Source organism: Lutra lutra, chromosome 14, assembly GCF_902655055.1.
Source record: "Lutra lutra chromosome 14, mLutLut1.2, whole genome shotgun sequence".
Classification (NCBI taxonomy): domain Eukaryota; kingdom Metazoa; phylum Chordata; class Mammalia; order Carnivora; family Mustelidae; genus Lutra; species Lutra lutra.
Genome location: NC_062291.1, coordinates 26,062,720 through 26,088,332, shown reverse-complemented (window position 1 = coordinate 26,088,332; position 25,613 = coordinate 26,062,720). Strand labels below are relative to the sequence as shown.

Genomic DNA, 25,613 nt, shown 5'->3' with positions numbered 1-25,613 from the left:
CCTCGTTTATAAGTATAGTATTTTGTCTTTTAAGAAAACATTTCATCATTTTAATCCTGTGGCTGTCTTTATCTGAAGCTTTTGCCACTCTTTATAGATGATCACCAAAAGAGTGTTTTAGGGTAAATGCCTAAAACCTGAAGAAACACCCGCTTATTTAAAGCATATGCTTTTTCCTACACTTACCTACCTGTCTCCCTGGCAAATTGCTTCAAAGTGTGGCTCAATGTCATCTCCCTCCCCCTAGAGTCTTTCATTTAAAAAAAGCTTTTGGAACACCTGGGTGGCTTAGGGGGTTAAGCCTCTGCCTTCAGCTCAGATCAGGGGTCCTGGGATTGAGACCTGCATCAGGGGCTCTGCTCAGTAGGGAGCCTGCTTCTCCCTCTCTCTCTGTCAAATAAATAAATAAAATCTTTAAAAAAAATGGAAAAAGTTTTCCCTACCCCAGTAATCCCCCTGCTCCTTTTTTTCCCTTGATTTTATACATTTATTTTGCAAGGAAGAAAGACCATGAGCAGGGAAAGAAGCAGAGCAAGAGAAAGAAGCAGACTCCCTACTGAGCAGGAGGTCTGATGGGGGTCTTGATCCCAGGACCTACTGAATAAAGAATAAATGACTGAATAAAGAAATCCTTGCAACCAACTTTAAACATAAGAAAGAATTTACTGTTAAAAATTAGGAAACATTTCATGTATTCTTTGTAGCAAGCAATAAATTTACTCTGAAAAGAACATTTCTTTAAAATGTTCGCTGTAGTTGGGGCACCAACTACACTCAGGTCATGATCCGCTCAGGTCATGATCTCAGGGTCATGAGATTGAGCCCCGAGTCAGGGTCCACACTGAGCTGGTGCTTGCCTGCTTAGGATTCTCTCTCTTCTTCTCCCTGTCTGCCCCCCCCCAACCCCCAAAATAAAATAGAGGTTATGATCCTTGCCTACCTTACCAAGTAGTTAGTAGTAGCCATGAAAGTCTTGTGTAAGTTCGGAAATGGTGTATGAGTACAGATCACTGTTACGACCACCTCTTTGGGACAGGAAGAAAGTTGATTTAGAAACCCTTGAGTTTTTAGTCTCTTGTTCCTTGGTTTGCAGAAAACAAATGATCTGGGAAAGTTACCGTTACTCTGTCCCTTGTTATGTATGGTCAGTGTTTTCTGTTCTGTAACAGTTTAACTGGGTTTACTTCCTCTTTAACTAAGAGTCCTGATCTAGTCTGGCACTGTTCTGCTCCCATAGATCAATTCTAGGATACTTGGCTTTCTGGTGGTCTTTAATGACCAATTTGAAAATATTCTCCTATGTTTCAGGAATACTCAAGAAATTTGAGGAGGAAGATTTGGATGACATTTTAAGAAAACGATTGAAGGACTCAAGTGAAATACCTGGTGCTCTGTGGCATATTTATGCAGGGAAAGACATTGACAAGATAAGGGAATTTCTTCAGAAGGTATAAATTTAGGTCTCAAATAGTTTATCTCTTTACCTTGAGCCAAGGACTTAGTAATTTTTAATGTAACTTAATTTGGATTCAGGAATATAGGATCATTAGGTAATTTTTACTTCAAAAGAGGAGGGACCTTCTTACTATTGTTGTAAGTCAAAAGCCCCTTTCTTTTCCTCCTTTTAAAGCCCTTTTCATGTTGAGGTCTTTGAATGGCAACTTCTTCTCAGTTGCTAGTGCTCCCTTATCTTATATAACGAACTAATCTGTTGATGAGTCAGAGGTTACCCTTATTGAAAAGTGGTGAAAATTATAGGATATAAAAATATGTCATAGAAACATCTAAAGTAGGTAGGATCTTTTTTTATTATTATTAATAGTTTGGCTGTTGACACAGGCAGTAATTCTGCTCCTAACCACATCAATTGCTCTGTTACGCTTATTTGAATAGACTGAAATTTTGAGTAATCATACCTTAATTTAGTTGTTAAACACTGAATGAAACACGTTAATTTAGAATGATTTAGTTCAGTCCTTTGCTCAAATATTTGCTAAATATGCAATTAGAGGCATTTCTCTCAAGGGGCCATCAATGCTGCTTTTCTCATTATACTGCATTTTCTTTTTTTTTTTTTTTATACTGCATTTTCTTTCAGAATGGACTTAAGGTTTATCTCTGTTCAGTATGAAGTAAAGGAGCTGTAGCTCTGTACCTATTGTCTTATCTTACAACACCTACCAGTATTTTAACTTAAAATATTACAAATTATGCTTTTTATAGCAGAATGGTTAATTCGCTGGTTAGTAAAAGGGTCCCTTGAAATTGATTTGTCAGAGATTAGAGGGTTAGCAATATAAAGATATTTATCTTTGTACTTACATTTTTAAAAAAACACAAGATCAGGAAATGTTCAAGTCCATACATATGGATAGTTTGGCTTTTGACAAAAAAAGCTACTAAGCTAAGCTTTACCTAATCTCTGTGCTATACTGTTGAAACAATTATAAAGAAGAAACCAAATGGATGGAAACTTCATGGTGGATGGAAGAGGTGAGAAAGTGGTAGTATGATTCACTTTATTTTTTTATTCTTTTTTAAGATTTTATTTATTTACTTACTCACTTATTTGACACACAAAGAGACCTCAAGAAAGGGAATACAAGCAGGTGGAGTGGGAGAGGGAGAAGCAGGCTTCCCGCTGAGCAGGGAGCTTGATGTGGGGCTCGATCCCAGAACCCTGGGATCAAGACCTGAGCTGAAGGCAGACGCTTAATTGACTGGCCACCCAGGTGTCCATTATTAACAGCCCATTTATAAACAGGATCTCAATGTGCAGTATTGTTTTAATATCCCTTGGCTTTTCAAATTGTTGTTAGAATATTATTTTCTTTAACTTAAGCACATGTATTGTTCCATGAGATTCTAAGAACAAAAGATGATTATTGCAAAGAAAATTGGAATTTATCTGAACAGAATTTACCATTTCCCTTACTTAAAATTGAAGTGTATATTTTCATTTTAATCCATACTACAGATTTCAAAAGAACAAGGCATTGAAGTTCTCCCAGAACATGATCCGATACGTGACCAGAGTTGGTACGTGAACAAAAAGCTCCGCCAAAGACTACTTGAGGAGTATGGAGTTAGGACCTGGACTCTCATTCAGTTCCTTGGTGACGCCATTGTCTTACCAGCGGGAGCCCTTCATCAGGTACACAAGAACTTACTCTTCACGCATCTATTACTGAAGGAACCAATTTTGAAAAGGAAGTTCTGATAAGTAAGAGAATGACCTGCACCCAGTTTGCTTTCATTAAGAAACCACAAACATAACTTTCCAGTGCTTAAAGAGATCTGACATGATTAAATGCTTTGAGAACTTAAACTGGTTCAACGTGAGCCAGATTTCCATATTTATATTGTTTCCACTTAGTGGATCCAAATCTTTTTTTTTTAAGACTTTTTAAGGAGGAAAAAGAGACATACTATATATTTAGTTCTCAGTAGGGAGACTTAACACTTAAGTACTAAGACCTGAGATCACACATTTTCTAGGCACCAAACTGAGCAGAATGAAGTGTTGGCTAGAATGTTCCATAACTCAGGCTTTTAGTGTAACTCCTGCCTTGTTTGCTAACATAGCAATAGTGTGTCCAAAGAAAGATGATAATCTAATTTTTATAGCTATTGATCCACAAATTTTAAAAACTAAAATAAACACATTATCTTTGTTTCCTGTGGCTTGACTCTGTGGACCTGGAAAAAAGGCATAGAATAGATAATGGGCATGGAGGATTGGATTAAAAGCATACAGTGGATTTTGATAGATAGACTGGAGCTACCACACACCAGCTTAGCCCTCATAGTAGCAGAGTGTGCAGAGGAAATCCAAGAACCCCGAAAGCTAGTTACCCTCAGAGTTGGCTCCCCACCTCTTCTACCACCTGATAGTTGAGATGTATCAGATGTGTGTCTTTTTTTTTTTTTTAAACCAAGGAATGTTTTCCACATTTTATATAACTATATATGCAATTATTGCCTGTGCAGCATTGTCACACCATTATGTAATAGCACAAATATTCCTTAAGTGATAATATTTGCTTAGTTTTTAACATGTCAAGCTCAGGGTTAGATTTATCATTCTTAGATATCAAATAGCATTTATGACAGTAAAATACAGACATCATAATAAATATACCTGTTTCATGACAATAACTTCTTAGAGGAAAAAATGTGTTAATTGTACTAAGTTTAATGCATTATTTATGTTAAATTGTTTTATTATCCCATGGTCTTACCTGATCATTTCAGAGATGTTGTATCATTAATGATTCAAGTTCCCACATACTATTTTTTTGCCTTCTAGTCTCTTATCAGAAAAGAGCTAATCTGTATCAAAATGTAAAACACCCTCAATGGAGTAACCTATTTAAGAGAATAGTACATTTTGTACTATTTTGTAAATAGAAAGAATTTTTTGATAATATAAGACAGGTTCCCTTGAAAATCCTTTTTTATATTTAACTTACCCAATATTTATTTTCTTAAAGTTAAACTGGACAGTGCAGTTTTTAAATTGAGGTATGATTTTAGCGTGCAGTTCTTTAAGTTTTGAGAACTGTATAGTTAGGTAGCAACACAACAAAATACCAAACACTTGGATTAATCCTAAAAATTCCCTCCTGCCTTTTTTGAGTCATCTCTCATCTGACATTCCTACAACTACTTAGTTTTCCTCCTATAATTCTGACTTTCTTATTCAACATACAGTACATTTGAGATTCATCCATGTTTTTGTGTATACCATTATTTGGATCCCTTTTTTTTTTTTTTTTAAGATTTTGTTTATTTATTTAACGTACAGAGAGAGATCACAAGTAGGTAGAGAGGCAGGCAGAGAGCCCGATGCGGGGCTCTATCCCAGGTCCCTGAGACCCATGACCTGAGCCGAAGGCAGAGGCTTAACCCACTGAGCCACTCAGGCGCCCCTGGATCCTTTTTATTGATGGGTAGTTGTTCATTATACAAATGTAACAGTTTGTCAATCCATTCACCAACTGAAGAACATTTGGGTGTTTTCCAGCTTGGGACAAATAATAAGTAAAGCCACCCAAAATTTTGCATACAGGTTTTTCTGTGAACATCGATTTTCATTTCAAGTTTGATAAACAATAAGTGATGGGATTTGCTGGTCATAAAATAAATATATGATTAACTTTACAAGAAACTGTCAGGTGGTTCTCCAAAGTGATTGTACCATTTTCTATTCCCCAAAGTAGTATATGTGAGTTCCATTTCCTCTGCTTATTGTCAGTTTTGTTTTTAAACATTTGAATAAGCGTGCATTGGTATCACATTGTAGGTTTAATAACTAAGTATGTCTAGCATCTTATCATGTATTTATTTGCCATCATCCATATATCTATGTTGGTAAATCTGTGTGTTCAAATATTTTATACATTTTTCCAGTTGTATTTTCTTTTTTCTGAGTTTCGAGTTTTAACTACAATACTTCATAAGCCCTTTATCTAATATATACTTTGCAAATATATTCTCCTAATCTGTGGCTTGTCCTTACATTTTCTTTTCTTTTTTTTTTTTTTAAAGATTTTTATTTATTTATTTGACAGACAAAGATCATAAGTAGGCAGAGAGGCAGGCAGAGAGAGAGGAGGAAGCAGGCTCCCTGGCTGAGCAGAGAGCCCGATGTGGGGCTCGATCCCAGGACCCCGGGATCATGACCTGAGCCGAAGGCAGAGGCTTTAACCCACTGAGCCACCCAGGTGCCCCTGTCCTTATATTTTCTTAAAGATATCTTCCAAAGAGAAGTATTTTAATTCTGATGAAGTTCAGGTGATCAGTTTTTTCTTTTATGTATCATACTTTTATTGTTGTGTATCCAGAATTGCTGCCTAGCCCAAGATAGCAAACATTTTCTCTTACATTTTCTTTTAAAAGCTTTATTATGGTTAGTCTTAAATTTAGATCTATAATCCATTTTTAGTTAATTTTTATACATTGTGCAAAGTGTGTACCAAGGTTCAATTTTGAGGGGAGTATGGATAGTTTAGTTGTTTTATGCTGTCTCAATTTTTATTTTGAAATGTAAGGGGCCCCTGGGTGCCTAAGTGGGTTAACCCTCTGCCTTCGGCTCAGGTCATGATCCCAGAGTCCTGCCATCGAGCCCCGCATCAGGCTCTCTGCTCTGCAGGGACCCTGCTTCCCCCACCCCCAGCCTGCCTCTCTGCCTGCTTGTGATTTCTGTCAAATAAATAAATAAAATCTTAAAAAAAAAAAAAAAAGAAATGTAATACAGTGACACAGTTTTTAAGAATCTAAGTAGTACATATGGACATTGGGGAGGGTATGTGCTATGGTGAGTCCTGTGAAATGTGTAAACCTGATGATTTTAGAGACCTCTACCCCTGGGGCAAATAATACATTATATGTTAATTTAAAAAAAGAATCTAAGTAGTACAATAGGCTTCACAGTAAAAAATTCACTCTTTTTCTCACCTTTGCCTCCAGTTGCCCTCCTGCAGAGGCCATCAGTGTTTACCAGAGATTCCGTGCCATGTACATGTCTCTCTGCTCTTGCTTTTTTGTGGTTAGAGAGCCATGTTTTCTCAAAATAGTAGGCATAGTGATCGTGTTAAAAAGTTTAGTTCACATAATACTGCTCAAAGCTTCACAAGGTCCTGAATGATCTCTGTTTGTATCCTGTTCAAGTCTCACTGCCTTTCTTCACTACCTTTCTTCCCTATTTCCCTCCTCCTTACTTCTCTTTGGCCACCCTGCCCTCTCTATGTTTTTCACATACACCATGCAAGTTTCCTCCCCAGGGCCATTGTGCTTGCTAATCCTTTGGCCTGGAATTCCTTTTTCAGATCTCTATAAGAGATCTCTGATTGCTTCTTCACATTCTTTAAAGGTTTATTTGCTCAAGTGTCACCTTCCTCAGTGAGGTCTCCCTTAACACCCTAGTTTTAAAGTGCAAATTGTGTCCCCCAGTTCCCTGTCATCTTCCCTGCTTTATCCCCCATTTCAATCATCACCTTCTAATATTATTCATAATTTATTTACCTTGTTTATTGTCTTTTAATCCCCACCTGGAATATAAAGTTCATGAGGACAGAGTTTTATGGGTTTTTCATTGCTCTTTCCCATGTTTAGAATAATGCACTTAAATATTTTAAGTCCTGACAGCCTGAAAATATGTTCTCATACACAACATATTTTTGCACAAGTACAGATAAAAACAAAGTTACAACTTTACATAATTTGTATGTATTGTGCTCTTTGTACAAACATGTAAATTTTGGCCTCTTCATGTGTCTTCCGGCCCCTTCAAAAAGTTTACTTAGGTTGGACTCTAACTTCCAGTTACGACTATATACATATGTATATAGGAAAACATGCTTTCTTTTGAGATATATAGAAATATCACTTAGATTCTAGAGAGCAAATTTCATTTCTAGAGTATAAAAGATGTTATACTTAAATATAGCATGTATAACCTAGATTGGCAAATTCTATTCTGAGCTCTGCTACTAACTTGCTGAGTGTTCCAAGACCACTCTGCTGCATATTTTGGCATAGAATTGCCAGCTATAAGCACAAAAATTTCTGTCTTTTCCTTATGTGGTGTGATAATGACAGCATGGTTATTTGTACTCTTTTGAAAGCGTGTTGTCCATGACTCAGAAGTGATGATAATGTGGATTTGAGAGAGAATTAAAAGGAAATAAGAACTCTATGTTCACAATATGAACTTGCATTTGAGATGTAATTATTTACAACTTACTTAGTCTTTAGAGGTCCTGAAAGCTTTTCATTGATGACTTCACTTCCAATAGACTATAGGTAGCCCTTAAAATAAACCCAAAGTCTAAGTAAGTGCTTCTCATGTGTTAGCATACATCAGGATTTCCTAGAAGATTTGATAAAAGAGATTGCTGGACCCTACCCCCAGAACTTCTGATTCAATGGGTCTGCGGGAGGGACCTGAAATTTTACATTTCTAACAAGTCCCCAGGTGATGCTTACAGTACTCTCTGAGGACCACACTTCGTGCTCACTTCGGCAGCACATATACTAAAAATGAGGACCACACTTCAAAAACCGTTAGATAGAAAGTCCTTACAAACACAAGGCACCTATCAAAAAATGGTTTTGACCAGAATACATTGTATTCTTTGGTTTGTCAGCAGTCAGCACTTTGAGAAGCCACACTGAGGGAAAGTTATCATAGCCACAACCCTCCATATATTAAGAACAATGGCAGGCTAATCTTCTATTGGCAAACATGAGTGAATCTTTGGAACCCCAGTATATCACCAGATGGAGCAGGTGGACCCTGACTTCCAGGATTTACTTTGTCTTAACTCTAGTGCCCTGATGTCCTCAGTGGCCTTCATTTTATTTGTTTGTTTATTTATTTATTTATTCATTCATTTTAAAGATTTTATTTATTTGAGAGAGAGCAGGGAGAGGGGCAAAGGGAGAAGCAGACTCCCCACTGAGCAAGGAGCCCAATATGGGACCTGATCCTAGGACCGTGGGATTATGACCTGAGCCGAAGGCAGATGCTTAACTGCCTGAACCACCTAGGCACCCCAGTGGCCTTCATTTTAAACAGCAGCCTTTTTTTTTTTTTTAAGCCACAAAATCTTTAGGATAAATTTGTCCTTAATTGTTTATCTTAATTGATTATGCTTGGTCATCCATAGTATAATATTGCTAACTTGTGAATTTTCTGCATTCATAACGCTAAAAGAACTTCCGGCAAAATCTTTCACTCTTAAATTCTCCTAAGTCAGTGTATATATATGGCAAGAGTTACATTTTCTTAACACTACCTATTTATGATTACAGTTGATCCCACAGGCAAGTATGAATAAGACAGTCTGTCAAAGAAGTGAAATGTAAATGAATCAAAGATAGCCAAAAAAAAGGAATTAGTGGAATGGGAAGTTCAAATGGGTTCTACTTTTAAGACTGAACCTTGTCTCTTCAAACTGACCTGTAAGCCTTTAAGCAAAATATTATCGGGTTGAGGTCATTAGAAAGCATAATACCATTTTTAAGCACTAATAAAAGTCACAGTTCTAAAAGTGATTTATTTAAAATAACCATGAACTGGCAAAAACTGACAGAATCAACTTTTTTAGAACTCTGGAATCAAATCCAAATTAACATCAGTTGGGAGACTGTTCCGTGAAGAAAAGGGCAGCTGATTTGGAGCATTTAAGGAAATCTCTGACCACTGAGATAACAGAACAGACTTCAGTGATCACACCCAACAAGGAACACAGCCTTTGCAAGAATAGTGTGGGAAAGTAACAAGAAATGGAGGGCTACAGCCTTGTCCAATAATCAGCAGCAACAGTGAGGTAGAGAGAGAATCTGATTTCCAGTGACCACATTATAATGTTCCTGTGTCCAGTTTTCAGCAAAAAGGGATAATAATCAGCAGAAACCATCCCTGAGGAAGCACAGACACTGGACTTACTAGACATAGACTTTCTTCCAACTGTCTTAAATGAACTCAGAGTTAAAGGAAACTGGTGAAGAAAATCAGGAAGACAACATATGAACAAAAGTAGGATATCGATGAAGAGACAAATTAAAAAACAGTAGAACTAGACATGCTCAAAGAAAGGTACATGCCAGAACTTTTGAAGGACTTAATCCCCACAGCATGTTCACATAAGTGAAAGACATAACAAGACAGGACATTTGGAAACTATGCTGGTGTGACTGAGTTAATATAGGACCATAAAGCATCTGTTAGACAAGATGTTACAGAAGCTGGGCTCCTGTTGGCTTGCCATTTGTTGGCTGATTTTTCTTGGAACAGGCACTGAACTTCTTATCCATAGTTTCCTGCTCTGTGAAGTAGAGCATCTGTTCTAGAGACACATAGTGAAGATCCAGGGAGACTGTATAGCAGCGCTGAAAATGTGAGGCATCACTATGTTCATCCTGCAGAGGAACCAACAACCTAATGATTAAAGCAAGAGAATGTTTATATATGCTATCAGGTGATCAATAGAGGGACATTGCTTGACTTAAACAACGTGCAGACTTGAGCATCTGTTCAGGTAGACAGTGTGCCCGGAGGAGGAATTTCACTGCCTTTGGATTCCATCACGCTATTGTTAGATTTTTTTTCACTGTTCTCTGTTCCCCACTTAACTATCTTCTTCTCACACCTCCCAATTAAACCTAAAAATTAGGATTAGTGTTGGCATGGCTGGGTGGCTCAGTTGGTTGAGAGTCCAACTCTTGATTTCAGCTCTGGTCCTGATCTCGGGGTCTTGTGTCAGGCTCCATGCTCAGTGTGGAGATTGCTTGTCCCTCTCCCTCTGCTTCTCCCTTTATCTTTCTCCCAAGCAAATAAAAAATCTTTTTTAAAAATTAGAACTAGTGTAAATGCTTACTTTTCAATTATTTCTCCTTTCCTAGGAATTCTATGGTATCCATTCATATCACTAGAAGACAACCTAAAATGTCATAAAATCCAGATTGGATCAGCCCGGTCCTTCTGTGTGATTATACTAAGCATTAATAGAAAACAATTCCAAGAAATAGTGAAGTACTGAGTCAATTTGTACATGGTGTACAAATAACAGATAAGACTGGGTTTTTTTTAAGATTTTTATTTATTTGACAGAGAGAGATCACAAGTAGGCAGAGAGGCAGGCAGAGGAGAGGGGGAAGCACGCTCCCTGCTGAGCACAGAGCCCCATATGGGGCTTGATCCCAGGACCCTGAGATCATGACCTGATCCAAAGGCAGAAGCTTAACCCACTGAGCCACCCAGGTGCCCCAACAGATAAGACTGTTGACTGGCTTCTTCCGAAAACCATTTAGTCAGGGGAGGTATAACTATTAAAAACAGTTGTACTGATGCCACTGGAGCCTGAAGGTATACTTTAGTATTTGAAAGAAAGGCACAAATAAAATTCTAGGGTAATTCTAAAACTGTTGTGAGCAATAGATCTCTGAAACTACAGTTTTCATCCCCATTCCTCACAAACTAAATTTCGTTTCTTTTGCTTTCATCTACGTTCGGTTGTAAAAGTTAACAGGGAAGGGCGCCTGGATGGCTCATTTGGTTAAGCGTCCAACTCTTAATTTTGGCTCAAGTCATGATCTCAGGGTCCTGGGATCAAGCCCCAAGTTGGGTTCCATGCTCAATGGGGAGTCTCCCTAAGATTCTCTTCCTCCCTCAGCTCCTCCCCCTCTCTCAAATTGGAAAAAAAAAAAAATCTTAAAAAACAAAAGTTAACAGTGAAATGACCCAAATGCTGAAAGCCAAAGGAGCACCAACAAACATCAGATTGTTTGACTGAATGGTAAAGCAGATACCTTCCAGTTAGCTTTTTTGTTGTTGTTGCTAAAGTAACACCAAAAAATCACCTTGACTAAACTGATAATTTAGGATCTGATTATCAGCCTCTCTGAAGGATTCCTGGAAAAGTTCTGTTCTTTTCATTATGTAAAAATATTCCATTTATAAAGTCCTGTTCTGCTTTGAAATGCATTTGATGTTTTGGAGAAAATAAGTTCTCTGATAGTGCTGCCTCCTAAAATTGATATTTCACTGTTTTTTTTTTTTGGGGATAGGTACAGAATTTTCACAGCTGTATTCAGGTAACTGAAGACTTTGTGTCTCCAGAACATCTTGTACAGTCATTTCATTTAACACAGGAACTGAGACTTTTGAAGGAGGAAATCAATTATGATGATAAACTACAGGTGAGAGACAAACTTTCTAACGAGCTCCTGCTCTGCATGACTTTTCTATTCAGAAACAGGAAACCTGCAGAACTGCTTGGGTAATCAGTGCCTAGTTTGTCATATTTGGATAACAACCACAGAATAACAATATGCATTTAATTGTATGATTTTTAGTGACCCTTATCCTGACTTGCAGTTTAACATTTTTAACTATCACATTTGTTTTTCTTGAATTTGGCTTTGTTTCATTAAGGAAAAAAAAATTTTTTAATATAGCAGTTTTCATTTGTTACTTTTATCTCCAGCTGAAGTGATTAGAAATGCCAACATCTCTTTCAGGTTAAAAATATATTGTATCATGCAGTCAAGGAAATGGTGAGAGCTTTGAAGATACATGAAGATGAAGTAGAGGATATGGAAGAAAATTAGGTGTGGTCCAGTTTGATGTTTTTAGGCCATTGAACTGGAATTACTTACTCTCGAACGACGTTATGTATGCACATTGACTTAAGCTTCATAAAACCATCAGTGCCAAGAAATTCTCTTTTGTAGTAATTACTTGTTACTGATACCGCAGCAGTATAGCATATGTCACAGCCCCTGTGATTCAATGTTAGTTATGTAAACAAGCTAAATTTAAAAAGCAGCGCTTCCTAGCTGTTTTTGTATTATAGTGTATATGATGTTTGTGAAAATGCCAGATTTAAAATGATGTATTTATTTTTGAAAAAAAAAAAAAAAAACAAACAAAATTCTATGCTATATTGTTGATCAAGTGTAAATGTGACCTTGTACAGTTTACTAAAATAACTGATATTTTTCACTACATTGAGACAGTTACTGTGAGAATAGGACACAAACACCAGCTATTGCCTGCATTTGGGAAATTGCTGAATCGCACAGCATTCATGTCATAATCAGAAAATTACTGCCAAATAATTGTAAAATTTGTAAAATATGAAGTATATAAAGTAGATACTAAATAAGGACACTTCAATATTTTGTTGAAGCTATTGACTGTACAATTAAACATTTTCAAAAGGTGTAATTTATTTAAAATTGTCTCATTTTCGTAAAATTTATGTGAACTTTTAAAGCTAAATATTAAACTTAATATGCTATGTAAATATATACATATATACATTTAATGATGTATTTTTTTAAAACATTGGCTTGCTTTTATTTGTTAAAAGTGCAAGTGTTACATATGGCTTTGTACATTAAAGTTGAAAGGGGTTTTACATTTTCCATTAAAAGGACTTTATCAGAAAATGGCTTGTTCCAGAGTTCTTTCTTCTAACATACTACTGGGGATTCACTGTCGTGATGACTGCTTGCATTTTCTTATGATAACATTCTCTTCTGGAACATTTCTCCTTAGAAGTTTCCAGCTTTTCTATAGATTTTATGAGCTATCACAGGTGTCTCAACTTACTTGTGCTGTGGCCCAGCTAAAGAAAGGAATACAGGTAACTCCCATTTCTTATTTATGACCACTTTCTCATTGAAAGAAGAACCCATAAATGAATTAAAAAGCCATGATTATGAGCATATGTGATCTGTTTCAAGTAAGTGTTTTTCATAGCAGAGACAGCTGATAATACAGTTTTGTGGGTGGGAAGAAGTCAGGGAAGCAGTGGTAGGGAAGAGACTAAAGTCAGCCAGCCTCAGTTGAATGAATCCTGCTTGGTAATTTGTTTTCATTTTAAAGTCTTGGTTTTAATAGCTGTTACAGTTGGTCGCTTTGAGGTTCACATTGCCCTATTTGAATGCTCCTGGAAATAATGTAGTTCTCCACTGACACCTGCAGGATATTGAGGGGACAGCCTTTTATCTTCATCTGAAAGAACAGTTGAAAAGAAAAAAGTAAGTAGCCCAAGTTGTGACCTTGCAAGTTGCTTGATTTTTATCCTGTTTTGTTTTGTTTTGTTTTGTTTTTTACCATTTTTAGCCCCATGTGACCTATTTATTATATCACCTTCCACTCAGGCAGGATTCAGCCAGGAATGTGAGCAGTTACATTTCACATTAATGCCTCATGTGGCATAAGAGTTCATGGGAGGCTGATGACCACTTGGGTAGAAAAACCAGGCTGAGGCACAGTTAAAATGATTATGTGAATCTTCTTCTGTAAGTTTTTGACTTTAATGTTTTTCAAAACATGTTTCATCACATAAATGGCACTTCTTGCTTAACACTTTCAAAAGTCCTATTTAATGTTGTGGTGAAATTAATTTCAAGCCCAAGATAATAATTCTGGAGTAGATTGCCTGCTCGTCCCCTAAAGTCTACCAAGAACCCAGAGACTTATGCTGATTTTCTTCCAAATGGTTTTGCTTCTTTGGCTGTTGTTTGAGCCACCTTTTTAACCATACTATAAACCCTACAGCATAGCTAAACTAAGGCAGTGTGGCTTCTTTCAAAGGAGACTCATCTGATAAGAGTATTTGATTCTATCCGTGGTCTGAATTTCATGCTAGTGACTTAATTCTTGGTGAGGCAGGGTGGGATGAATGGACAATAATGCTTACTAAAGACATCTGACTTTTGGACGGCTGGCAGTTGTGTTACTTATATTGCTGATCAATTGCTCCCTGATGTAGCAATTCCTCTGACCATTTACCTTGTTCCCTCCATCCTTTTGCTTGACTCCGATGCTTCTCATATATGAAACCATCTGACCATGTCTGTTTCCTCCTGATGGTGATAGAGAGTAAGTAATAAATGTGTCGAATAATCTGAAAAGCTTCAGGGGTCCCTCCTTTTTTGGTGTAATTTTGGACCTGAATCTGAATTCCTTTTCCTGACCAATGAATTACATGAGTCCAAATCCATTTCTCTTTTGCCAACACATTCTGAGACTGAAACACCCATAAAATGTCTAGTTCCTTGTTACTTCCCTTTGGTAGGTGGAATGTGGGTTTCATGATATCTCTGTAAGATTAGTGAGCTTCAGAAGAAAAAATACGCTCTCATACCTTTACTTTGTTTATTCTGTGTGTGAACACATACCAAAGATACAGAAACATAAATTTAGCATGTTCTATCTCTAGATGCCAGCCTATCAAAGATATTCTGCCAGACCAGACCAGGAATGTTGACCACAGAAGAGGGAAAAAAAACGATTCAATTACCATTCTACAACTACACTATGCACTATGAACTGGAGTATAGCAGGTGGCCAAGATTCCGGCTCAAGTTATGACATACCTGGTTTACACAGTAATCTCAATAGTGAAACTATATGAAAGGTATAGGAACTGAGTACTTTGGCTTTCATAGTAATCAACCTGGTTCTTTTAATGAAAGCAAAGTGACTTTCAAACAAAAATGAAATGTAGGCAAGCTCCAGGCCATTGGCTGCATACAAAGAGAATCCCTTTCCTGACTGGGAAGATTTTCACAGCTGACTTAAGCTGTTCACGGCAGTTCTCTGTAAATAAGCCAACCAGCTGCAGTTAAGACTGGAGGATTGCCTGTCTTTTCTGTGTCTTGTCTTTGAAAAAGACCTCAGCCCTGGGGTCAGTGGAGTGGCAAATCAAGAATGGTGTGTTGTATGTGAGGGTGACAGCTGGACTCCATTTTGGGAGGAGGTACATTCTGAGGACAAATGAGTCCCAACAATGCTCTCCTGGCCCCTAGTCTTGGACCCTCGATTTGACAGATGCTGAAAAATTTGGAGAGCTGGGTCAGTGAACAAATCAAATGAAGAAGCACAAGTTAAGATGGGGACTGACTCCAAGGGGACCAGTATAGTCCTCTGCTAATATAGTGAGAATGATAACTGCTTCACAGGTCCTATCAAGCTATTAATACAGGAATGAGGAAAAAGGACAAGATTAATATGAGCATTCTTGTTCGCAAACTTTTTTCCAGATGTAAATATTAAAGGTCACCCTATAACTAATGTCTTGGGAAAGGAGATTGAACCCCTTGAATCCCATTATACTCAGTCCCTAAAAATCACTGTACTATGCTGAGTCTCGTAAAAATATAACAGGACTTAAAAGGGGAGAAAGGGAGGATTTGGGCATAACATTGAAAAACTTTATCAGTAATACATTTGAGACGATAATGTCTTACATATGTTACATGTTTAAGTAGATTAACACTATAAAATAAATATGGCATATTGTCTTTAAAGATTTTTATTTATTTGTTTGACAGAGATCACAAGCAGATGGAGAGGCAGGCAGGGAGAGAGAGGGAAGCAGGATCCCTGCTGAGCAGAGAGCCCGATTTCGGGGCTCGATCCCAGGACTCTGGGATCATGACCTGAGCCGAAGGCAGAGGCTTTAACCCACTGAGCCACCCAGGCGCCCCAATATGGCACGTTATCTTGAAGAAAACCAGAAATCTGATTTGGAAATGGGCATCAGAATGCGTGCTGCTTGTGACAAACACTGTGAAGTGTTCAAAATAGGGTTCTAGGAGAGCAGAAGTAAAATGTTAACACCAGATGCGGATGGATGGGTGGGACTCAATGTCATCATGAAGGTTCAGGTGGTGCAGTTTTCTGCACTCAAGTTTTTCCTGCAGACAAAATTGCCCCTTAACAAACAAAATGCACATCATGCTTAGATTGTTCCCTATAAATTTATGTTGGGACAAATTTGCATTTTCAAAACAATACTTAACCTCTGAACTGACTGTACAACAAAAGATTTTTCAAACCAGAGCTTTGAGCTGAGGAAGCCCTAGGGTTTCAGGAACAAATTCTAGTAATTTAAAAATTTGGTATATCTGTTGAATTGTTTAGGCCCATGACTTGATGCATCATCTCATATTCCCTCCCAGAGGAGAAACGTGGCTGTTGAGCCCAGTGACTAATGGTTATGTGTTCTAAAAGAAATGTATAAGCTCTAGAAATCATGGGAATTTGCTGTTCATTTCTTGTTGATGGAACTTTTGAGGAGGTACATAGGACATACTGATCTTTCATAGTCGGCTTTCAGGTATGCTGAGTTAGGAGTCCACATTCGGTTCTAAGTACTCCATTCACATCTTCCCAACCAATAACAGTTTTCTTGAATTTTTCAAGTCCAGCGTTGATTCCTCATCTTCCTGGTGTTCAACACATTTTCTGTGGTGTTCAGTGAGCTCAGTGTCAACTGAACAGGGAGAAGGGTTTATTTAAAAGGGAGAAAGGGGCGCCTGGGTGGTTCAGTGGGTTAAGCATCTGCCTTTGGCTCAGGTCACAATCCCAGGGTCATGGGATTGAGCCCCAGGTACTATGGCTCCTGCTTTCCCTCTGCCACTCCCACTGCTTGTGCTTGTTCTCTCTCTCTTTAAAAAAGAAAAAAATATGGGGTGCCTGGGTGGCTCAGTGGGTTAAGCCTCTGCTTCAGCTCACGTCATGGTCTTAGGGTCCTGGGATCAAGCCCCGCATCGGGCTCTGCTCAGAGGGGACCCTGCTTCCCCCTCTCTCCCTGCCTGCCTCTCTGCCTGCTTGTGATCTCTCTCTTTCAAATAAAATCTTTTTTAAAAATTAAAAATAAATAAAAATAAAAGGTAGATAGGGATGACCACTAATTGAATGAAGCTCAAACCATTTTTGATTGTTAAAAACCTCAGCAGTTTTGAAAATTACTTATTTTTCCTGGATTTGTCAAGATATGTACCAAGTACCATGTACTTCATACCAAGTATGAAGAACTGGGGGTAAGTGGGGGTGCTTGTAGTTTCCCCACCTAGAGGTGACCACTGTTAGTAGTTTACTTACCACAAATCTTTCCTATGTGTTTTTTTCACTTCACAAAACAGAGATCATGTATTATATAAAAACTGGTATGCTGTTTGGTATTTTTTCCCCCCAACTACTACTGTGCCATCCTAACTTTTAAACTAAATATTTCTAGTGGCTTTATAAACACACAAATAGATTGGCCACCATGGAAAGACAATGAAAAATACCATTTTAAAATAGCCAAAGATAGCTAAAATTAGCAAGTTAGGAAATGACAGATGTTGGCGAGGATGCAGAGAAAGGGGAACCCTCCTACACTGTTGGTGGGAATGCAAGCTGCTGCAGCCACTCTGGAAAACAGTATGGAGGTTCCTCAGAAAGTTGAAAGTAGAGCTACCCTACATTGCACTGCTGGGTAATTACCCTAAAGATACAAACGTAGTGATCCGAGGGGGCACGTGCACCCCAATGTTTATAGCAGCAATGTCCACAATAGCCAAACTATGGAAAGAGCCTAGATGTCCATCAACAGATAAATGGATAAAGAGGATGTGGGGGGTGGGTGTGTATGTTTGTGTGTGTGTATCAAACAATGGAATATTATGTGACCATCAAAAAGATGAAATCTTGCCATTTGCAACAATGTGGATAAGCGAAATAATCAGAGATGCCGGGATGGCTCAGTTGGTTAAGTGACTGCCTTTTGCTCAGGTCATGATCCTAGAGTACTGGGATCGAGTCCCGCATCGGGCTCTCTGCTCAGCGGGGAGTCTGCTTCTCCCTCTGACCCTCCCCTTCTCCTCATGCTCCCTCTCTCTCTCTCTCTCAAATAAATAAATAAAATCTTAAAAAAAAAAAAAAAGGCTCATAGGGGAAGGGAGGGAAAAATGAAACAAGATGAAACCAGAGAGGGAGACAAACCATAAGAGACTCTTAATCTCACGAAACAAACAATTGCTGGAGGGGATGGGGTGGCTGGGTGATGGACATTGGGGAGGGTATGTGCTATGGTGAGCACTGTGAATTGTGTAAGACTGATGAATCACAGACCTGTATCCCTGAAACAAATAATACATTATATGTTAATTAAAAAATAATAAAAACGGAAAGAAAAAGAATAGCCAAAGATAGGGGTGCCTGACTGGCTCAGTCATTAGAGCATGCAACTCTCAATCTTGAGGTCATGAGTTTGAGCCCCACAGTGGGTGTAGATAATACTTTTAAGAAATTTTTAAAAATATTTTTTATTTATTTATTTGACAGAGAGCACAAGTAGGTAAAAAAGCAGGCAGAGAGAGGAAGAAGCAGGCTCCCTGCTGAGCAGAGCGCCCGATGTGGGGTTCCCAGGACCCTGAGATCATGACCTGAGCCGAAGGCAGAGGCTTAACCCACTGAGCCACCAGGTGCCCCTTAAGAAATGTTCTAAAATAGGGCGCCTGGGTGGCTCAGTGGGTTAAGCCGCTGCCTTCGGCTCGGGTCATGATCTCAGGGTCCTGGGATCGAGTCCCGCATCGGGCTCTCTGCTCAGCAGGGAGCCTGCTTTTCTCTCTCTCTCTCTCTCTCTCTCTCTCTCTCTCTGCCTGCCTCTCTGTCTACTTGTGATCTCTCTCTGTCAAATAAGCAAATAAAATCTTAAAAAAAAAGAAATGTTCTAAAATAATTTAAAATAAAACAAAAATAGCCTAAGTCCAAATCTCGGTCTTGAATTGTGAGCCTCTTCATTATGTTGGCAGTTTTCCAATAAATGAGCCTACATTTTAAAAATTCAACAAATACCTCAAGTATCCTATTCCATCAACATTTTTAATAAGTTTGTAAAATTTTAATTCCACTATAGTTAACATCCAGTATTCTATTAGTTTCAGGCATACACTAGAGCAATTACACAATTCTGTACTCGGTGCTTATCATGAGAAGGGTACTTTTCTTCCCCATCACCTATTGTTCTCATCCTCCCACCCACCTCCCCTCTGGTAACCATCAATTTGTTCTCTACAGTTAAGAGTCTGTTTTTGGTTTGTCTCTTTTTTCTTTGTTCATTTGTTTTCTTAAATTCCGTATGAGTGAAATCATATGGTATTTGTCTTTCTCTGACATATCTTACGTAGCATTATACTTTATAGATCTATCCGTGTTGTTGCAAATGGCAAGCTTTAATTCCTTTTTATGGCCGAATAATATTCCACTATATATTTCTACCACATCTTATCCAATCATCTATCAATGCAACTTAGGCTACTTCCATAATTTGGCTATTATAAATAATGCTGCAATAAACATACCCAGTGCATATATCTTTAGAAAGTAGTGTTTTTGTACTTTGGGGATAAATATCTAGTCCTGGAATTACTGGATCATAGGGTAGTCCTATTTATAACTTTTTGGCTACACCAGTTTACATTCCTACCAACAATACAAGAAGATTCCTTTTTCTCCACATCTTCATCAACACTTGTTTCTTGTGTTTATTTTAGCCATTCTTTGCAGTATGGTGTGAAGTGATATCTGACTATGGTTTTGATTTGCATTCTTCTGATGATAAGTGATGAGCATCTTTTCCTGTGTCAGCCATCTTCTGTCTTCTTTGGAGACACATCTGTTTATGTCTTTTGCCCCCCCCCCCTTTTTTTTTATTTTATTTATTTGACAGATCACAAGTAGGCAGAGAAGCAGGCAGAGGGCGGGGGGGGGGGGGGGCGGGAAGCAGGCTCCCTGCTGAGCAGAGAGCCTGATGCGGGGCTCGATCCCAGGACCCTGAGATCACGAACTGAGCTGAAGGCAGAGGCTTAGCCCACTGAGCCACCCAGGCACCCTTCTGCCCTTTTTTTAATTGGATTACTCATTTTCTGGTGTTGAGTTGTATAAGTTCTTTATAGATTTTGGATACTACTCCTTTATCAAGTATGTCATTTGCAAATATCTTCTCCCATTCAGTAGGTTGTCTTTTAGTTTTGTTGGTTTTTCCTTTGCTATGCAGAAGCTTTTTATTTTGTTGGTAGTTGCAGTGGTTTATTTTTGCTTTTGTTGCCCTTGCCTCAGGAGACATTCCTAGAAAAATGTTGTTAGAGCCAGTGAAAGAGAATTTACTGCCTGTGCTCTCTTCTAAGATTTTTATGGTTTCAGGTGTCACATTTAGGTCTTTAGTCCATTTGGAGTTTATTTTTGTGTATGGTATAAGAAAGTGGCCCAGTTTCATTCTTCATTGTCAAGGATTAATTGACCATATAATTCTGGGTTTATTTCTGTTACATTAATCTATGCATTTGTTTTTTTGCCAGTACCATACTGATTACTACAGCTTTGTAGTATTTCTTGAACTCTGGATTGTGATATCTCCAGCTTTGTTCCTCTTTGTCAAGATTGCTTTGGCTATTCCGGGTCTTTTGTGGTCCCCTGAGTGTTTCAGGATTAATTGCTCTAGTTCTGTGGAAAATGCTGTTAGTATTTTAATAGGGATTGCATTGAATCTGTAGATTGCTTTGGGTAGTATGGACATTTTAACAGTAGTTGTTCTTACAGTCCATGAGCATGGAATATTTTTCCGTTTGCTTGAGTCATCATCAGTTTTTTTCATCGGTGTTTTATAGTTTTCAGAGTACAAGTCTTTCACCTTCTTGACTAAGCATCTTCCTAGGTATTTTATTACTTTTGGTAATATTGTAAATGGGATTATTTTCTTAACTTCTTTTTCTGCTACTTCATTAGTAGTGTACAGAAATTTTTGTATATCAGCTTTGTATCTTGAGCCTTTATGAACTCATTTATTAGTTCTGATAGCTTTTGGGGGAGTCTTTAGGATTTTCTGTATAGAATATCATGTCATCTGCAAACAGTGAAAGTGTTACTTCTCCCTTATTGATTTAGATGCCTTTTATTCCTTTTTCTTTTCTGATTGCTGTGGCTAGGACTTCCAGTACTAGGTTGAATAAAAGGGAGTGAATAGGCTTGTTGCCTGCACCTGACCTTAGGGGAAAAGCTCTCTGTTTTTCACCAAGTAAGTATGATGTTGTTAGCTGTGGGTTTTCATAAATGGCCTTTATTATGTTGAGGAATATTCCCTCTAAACCTACTTTGTTAAGGGTTTTTTTTAACCATGAATGGATGCTGTACTTTATCAGATGCTTTTTCTGTATCTATTGAAATGATCACATGGTTTTGATCTTTTCTCTTGTTGATGAGCTGTGTCGTGTTGATTGATGAGTGAATATTGAACCCACCTACATCCCAGGAAATGAATTCCACTTGATCATGGTGAATGACTTTTTAAAAAAAAAAAGATTTATTTGAGAGAGAAAATCTTCAAGCACACTTCCTGCTGAGCAAGAGCCCGATGCAGGGCTGGATTTCATGACCCATGAGATCATGACCTGAACCGAAACCAAGAGGCCAACACTCAACCAACAGCCACCCAGGCACCCTGGTGAATGACTTTTTTTAAAAATGCATTGTTAGGTTTGGTTTGCTAATATTTTGTTAAGGAATTTTGCATCTGTGTTCATGAAATATTTTGGCCTGTAGTTCTTTTTTGTAGTATCTTTATCTGGTTTTGGTATAAGAGGAAAGCCACCCTCATAGGATAAATTTGGAAGCTTCCTTTTCTCTTCTATTTTTTGGAACAGTCTGAGAAGAATAGGTATTCACTTTGCATCAAACATTTGGTAGAATTCACCTGTAAAGCCATCCAATTCCATTTCATTGCTGGTAATCAGTCTGTTCAAATTTTCGATTTTTTTCCTGTTTCAGTTTTGGGGGGTTATATATTTCTAGGAATTTATCCATTTCTTCTAGGTTGTCCAATTTGTTGGCATATAATTTTTTGTAGTAATCCTTTATAATCCTTTGTATTTTCTTTGGTTGTATTTCTCCTCTTTTATTTCTGATTTTGAGTCCTCTTTTTGTTGCTTTTTGTTTTTTAGTGAGTCTGGTTAAAGGTTTATCAATTTTGTTGATCTTTTGAAACAACCAGTTCCTGATTTTTATTATCTGTACTATTGTTTTTTAGTTTGAATTTCCTTTATTTCTCCTCTCATCTCCTTTCCCTCCTTCTTCTGGTTTTGTGTTCTGTTTGTTCTTCTTTTTCTAACTCCTTTAAGTGTAAGGTCAGGTTGTTTTACTTGAGATTTTTCTTGATTCTGTATTGCTATATACTTTCCCCTTAGAACTACTTTTGCTGCATCCAAAGATTTTGAACCACTGTGTTTTCATTTGTCTCCATGTATTTTTTTTTTTTTAAAGATTTTATTTATTTATTTGACAGAGAGAGATCACAAGTAGGCAGAGAGGCGGCGGGGGGGGGGGGGGGTGGGAAGCAGGCTCCCTGCCGAGCAGAGAGCCCAATGTGGGGCTCGATCCCAGGACCCTGAGATCATGACCTGAGCTGAAGGCAGAGGCTTTAACCCATTGAGCCACCCAGGTGCCCTCCATATATTTTTTAATTTCCTCTTTGATTTCTTGGTTGACCCATTCATTTTTTGGTAGCATGGTATTTAATCTCCATGTATGTGTGTTCTTTCCAGATTTTTTTCTTGAGGTTGATTTCTAGTTTTACAGTGTTGTAGTTGGAAAAGATGCATGGTATGACTTCAATCTCTTTGAATTTGTTGAGACTTGTTTTGTGGTCTATGATGTGATTGATTCTGGAGAATGTTCCATGTGCACTTGAAAAGAATGTGTATTTTACTGTTTTAGGAAGGAATGTTCTGACTATATCTGTTGGATCCATCTGGTCCAGTGTGTCATTCAAAGCCACCCTTTCCCTGTTCATTGATGTTAAACTTCCCTGCTCTTACTGTATTACTATTGATTACTTCCTTCATGTTTATCATTAGCTGCTTTGTATTTGGCTGCCTCCCATGTTGGGTGCATATTTATATTGTCCTGTCATCCTGCCGGGCTGTTACGTTTATGGTTACATGTCCTTCTTTGTCTCTTGTTCTAGTTTTTTGTTTTGAAGTCTATTTATCCAATAGCATTGAGTCAGACGAGGCATTTTTGCAGAGATGCAGTAGCATCAAACTGAGGGCCGCTCTTCCTGTGTTCTCCCCTGAAAAACCTTCATTATTGGGTGGGGTCTGCAGTCAGATGAGTGGTTTGCCCCCAGCCCACTGCTGAGCCACAGTCTGACTAGTGTGTGTGTTTATCTTACCCTGTGCCCAGGGCAGGAGTCACCTTGGAGGGTACTCGTCCCTGTTGGGACTGTTTGCCCGATCCCAGGCTTCTGGCTCCTCTTTGAATAAACTCCTGCCAAAGACATATTGGAGGGGTCAGGTCTGTAGAAGGCAGGGGCAGGATGAACAGCGGTAGCAAGCTGTGCACAGGTGTGCTTTGGGAGGGGACCTGGAGTGGAGGCCTGCCTGGAGGGGGCATGTCCAAAGGGGCATATGGGGGTGGAGCCTGCTGTTAGCAAGTTAGGTAGTGAGTGTTGGCACAGCACTGGCTCCTGCAGGTGTCTGGGCTGGTGGTGGGGGAGGGAAATGGCACCCACTAGGTCCTTGGTTCCTGGAGGAGTCTCTCAGTGATCCCTGCCCCTCCAGCATGCACTCTTGAGATTGGTAAACAAATCCTCCCACGTGCCCCAGAGGTTTTCAAATCGCTGCGTCTATGCAGTCTCTGCAGGGTGGTTTGGAGTGCTCTCCAAGGGTGGGGACTCAGTTTTCTCTTGCCTTCCTGGTTCTCCCAGAGCTGAGCCCACTGATTCTCAAAGTTGCAGGTTTAGGCCCTATAGACTAAGAACTCACAAAATTATGCCCCTCTGGTTTTCAAAGCCAAACATTTTGAGGATTTGTCTTCCCTGTGCGGGTTCCAATGCCTGGGGGTGCTTGTTGTGAGGGTCTGTTTCTCTCCTCTTTATACACCGAGTTCCCTCCCTCCCGTGGACAATCGCACAGGTCCCTTTACACTGGACCACATCACGCCACCTCTTCTCTACCTTTAGCTGTGAAGTCTGTTCTGCCAGTCTGTGGGTCGTTTTCTGGGCTATTTACACTGCTGTGTTACCTCGTTGTACCTGTGGGACAAGGTGTGCTTAGGGTCCTCCTACTTCACCATCTTCCCCAGAAATCTCAATCAACTTTTAGAGTGCAGAACAAAGGTCCTTCTAGAACTTACAGTATTCAAAGTGTTGGGTATTTTAGGGACACCTGGGTTGGCTCAGTCAGTCAGTTAAGCGGCTGCTTTCAACTCAGGTCATGATCCCAGGGTCCTGGGCTTGAGCCCAACATCGGGCCCCCTGCTCAGTAGGAAGCCCACCTCTCTCTCTGCCTGCTGCTCCTCCTCTTGTGCTCTCTCTGACAGATAAATAAAATTTTAAGAACAAAAAGTGTCGGATATTTAAATAAATGAAAACTACCTAAAGATGAAAAGGGGTCTGCGACCCTTGTCCCACTCGATTTCTTGCTGCCTCCACAGTTTATTTAGTTTTAACCCTAAAACTAAAGGGTCGGAGGGCAGAACATCTGAAACAGACACATCTGTTTCAAATAGCCAGGCCCCTCCCTGAACAGCCATTTCCTCATAAGAGGGAATTATCTAATCCAAAGCCAGTAAAATATCTACTGGTGGCAAGAGAGGCTCTGGGACTTCATAATACCCTCAGCAGCAAAATTATTCTTTGCAGAATTGACTTCAAAGGAGGATCGGCCTAAATGTTGTCTGGTTCCTCAAACCAAGAACCCCCTTTCAGATTACAACCTCCTAGAAAGTACCCTTTACCTTTGGAAACCCCTCATGAGGCTTTAGTACCTCAGTCCTACCCTGTCTTGTATCCTTTATGTATCTTGGAACTGTTTGGTAACCTTAAAGATATTTTCATTTGTATCCTTGATTCCTTCAGTTTTTATCCCTATGTCGTAACAAGAATACCCTGTCCTCTTTTTTCCAACCTAGCAACAGAGAAGCAGACTAAGGACCACAAAAACTGACCCCAGCCGCTGAGATCCTTTGGGCTACTAAGCAGTTCTAGCCTTGAGAGCATATTCCAAGTATTTTCCACTCCTCAAGACCAGGACCTGATCCCAACCCCCTCACTTTTAGGAAATGAAAGGACAATCTGCATGAGCCTCCACCAGATTTCTACCTGTCTTGCTGTGATGATTCTGACCAAGCTCTTTCCCATTTCTGACTCTGTACTTTCTTGTTCATGCTGTTCTCTACCGAGAAAGCCAGGTCCCCATCCTCTGATTGCCCTTGCTTCTCCGTGAAGGCTGCACTAGCTGCTTCATAGTTTCAGTGGCAGAAGTAA

General features: G+C 38.9%; 1 protein-coding gene across 9 annotated transcripts in view; it reads left to right on the top strand.

Annotated features, from left to right (window-relative positions):
* Positions 1 to 12,960, top strand: part of JMJD1C (jumonji domain containing 1C) — a 337,814-nt gene extending 324,854 nt beyond the window's left edge. For all 9 annotated transcript variants that reach the window (XM_047701577.1, XM_047701572.1, XM_047701571.1 and 6 more), the window contains 4 exons: positions 1,309 to 1,448; positions 2,978 to 3,154; positions 11,575 to 11,706; positions 12,028 to 12,960. In XM_047701577.1, the coding sequence (XP_047557533.1) occupies positions 1,309 to 1,448; positions 2,978 to 3,154; positions 11,575 to 11,706; positions 12,028 to 12,117 (539 nt within the window). In that variant the 3' untranslated portion in view covers positions 12,118 to 12,960. The remainder of the gene's footprint in view (positions 1 to 1,308; positions 1,449 to 2,977; positions 3,155 to 11,574; positions 11,707 to 12,027) is intronic.
* The last annotated feature ends 12,653 nt before the right edge of the window (positions 12,961 to 25,613 follow it).